The sequence below is a fragment of the Austrofundulus limnaeus genome, unplaced genomic scaffold (genome assembly GCF_001266775.1).
Source record: "Austrofundulus limnaeus strain Quisiro unplaced genomic scaffold, Austrofundulus_limnaeus-1.0 Scaffold46, whole genome shotgun sequence".
Classification (NCBI taxonomy): Eukaryota; Metazoa; Chordata; class Actinopteri; order Cyprinodontiformes; family Rivulidae; genus Austrofundulus; species Austrofundulus limnaeus.
In genome coordinates this window covers 1,836,702-1,838,879 of record NW_013952448.1, presented here as the reverse complement: position 1 = coordinate 1,838,879, position 2,178 = coordinate 1,836,702, and the positions used below count along the sequence as shown (strand labels likewise).

General features: G+C 38.8%; 1 protein-coding gene across 1 annotated transcript in view; it reads right to left on the bottom strand.

Annotated features, from left to right (window-relative positions):
* The window catches only part of slc6a2 (solute carrier family 6 member 2), a 26,331-nt gene that overhangs the window by 21,407 nt on the left and 2,746 nt on the right, over positions 1-2,178 (bottom strand). The window contains exon 4 of the mRNA XM_014007977.1: positions 668-905. Within this exon, the coding sequence (XP_013863431.1) occupies positions 668-905 (238 nt within the window). The remainder of the gene's footprint in view (positions 1-667; positions 906-2,178) is intronic.

Sequence of the window (2,178 nt, the reverse complement as noted above, 5' to 3'; positions counted from 1 at the left end):
TCTCTCTCTCTCTCTCTCTCTCTCTCTCTCTCTCTCTCTCTCTCTCTCTCTCTCTCTTTCTCTCTGTGTATGTCTCCCCGCAGCGAAATTCAGGCTCTAGTGCTCCGACACTGCAGCAGCCGCATTCTGCTTTGAAACGTTTCTTTAGTTTGTTATTGCTACGAGCTCTCATGCTAAAGCGAGAGGTCACTCCTCCCGACACTAAGAAAACAGGAGGGGAGGAGTCAGCTGAGCTCCTGTGTAGCAGAGCACAGAGAGGGAGAGAGAGGAAGTAAACCAACAAGCAGGAAAATGAAACTTATCGTCCTCATTTTTTTTATCAACCTCAAAAATTTTTATCGTGAAATCAATTGATTTATTGACTATCGTGACAGGCCTAGCGTCACATACTAAAATGTAATATTTATGTTACAAAATGTGTTATTTTATGTATATATTAAATATTATATATATTATTTAGCTTGAAAAATCAGGTAAAAGAACAAGACAAAAAACAAAAGCTTTCCCTACTGTGCTACATTTCCAATTTCCTTGACAATATGGGGAATTCAACAAACTAGTTAGGTTCCACAAAAAAATGGACTGTGAAACACAACTTTGCAGGTGTTCACTGTATTACTCATTACCATCTGACAAATATTTACAATCAATTTCAGATTGCACTTACTCGTAGTACTCTGCTGCTGGGGTGATCTTGTACCTGGCGTATGATGTGACATCGCCGAGGACGGACGACTTGATTGAGCTGGGGTCGGTGCAGTTTAGACTGTTCCAGGTGTTGTTACATGAGAGCCAGGGGAGCTGACGAGTCATGGAGGAGAACAAGTAGTGGAGGGACCAGGCAATGATGACGTTGTAGTAAAAGCCAACATAAAGAGCTATGATGATCACAGTGTAGCCCACACCTGAGACAGACAGGTAAGACAAACAGGAGATGAGTTTAACAGCTCGTCTTATTCAGAGGTTTGTGTCTGTTCTGCTGCTACAGGGAAATCATTGTGTTATGATCTTTGTGTGACGTAGCCAAATATGAAACATCTTAGTTTACATTCTCTTTAACGATAACCATTCATTGTCTGCTTTTAACTTGCTGATCAAAACATATCTTGGAAAATACTGCCTGCACTCCAAAGACGTAAGTGTAGAATGATGCAACTTATATAAAATGCATTACAACCAAAAACCATAAAACAGTCTTGATAAATCATGTACAACTTATGAAAAAGTATCCTAAATGTACAAACTTACTTCATCATTTTATGACAAAAACTTTTTTTTCTCTCCATCTGTGTTTTAGTGGTGACCGCATAAGCCCTTTTTTATATGGTCAACATTTCCAAAGTAGAAATAGTTTTCCCATGCACGGATCCGCGAGGCCCTAATGGCTACTGTCCATCATTCTGACCTGCTGGTGGGGTGTGAATTCTGGGCCGTGTTATTCTATCTCTACAGGAATGTGATGTCTGTACATGAAACAGAGGAGCCCATAAACCCTTCACCCTTGCTTTCAACATAGGAAAAGAACAAACCCGCCTTAGTGCTGATGCCAAAAAAAGCAGTGAGCGGTATTGGTTCAGCAGATGCTAATCTGACTGCACCTGAAAATCATTGCTGCTATATTGCTATATTAAGCTAATGGGCAGAATTAAATATGTTTTCACAAATCTGCTGTGGAAGTTAATTTGCAGAAAATGTGTCCACATCTTAATAATCAGTTCAAATAAACATGCATTTTAAATGTATTTTTCCCCACTCTGTTTCTGATGCAATTTAACTAAGAAATGCAGCAAATTAAATATTGCCCTGGCTTGGTTTATGTTCACGCATTCCATTAAAACAAAATGTAAGAAAGTTGCAAGTCAAATCAGAAAAAAAAATAAATAAATAAAATAAAGGGAAAAAAAAGACATGAATGTCCCACTGCGACAGGTGTTAGCTACAAATTACTCTTACAGATCACTGAATGGAGAAAAAAATGGAAAAAGATGAACAGAGGGACGAAATAAAGGGTGACACACTTGAGAGACCAAAAAAAAGTGCAAAGTGATCTGAAAGTAACTGTTTAAAAGGTTATAGAGAGACTGACATACAAATTCATGTATCTCTGTGTGTGTGTGTGTGTGTGTGTGTGTGTGTGTGTGTGTGTGTGTGTGTGTGTGTGTGTGTGTGTGTGTGTGT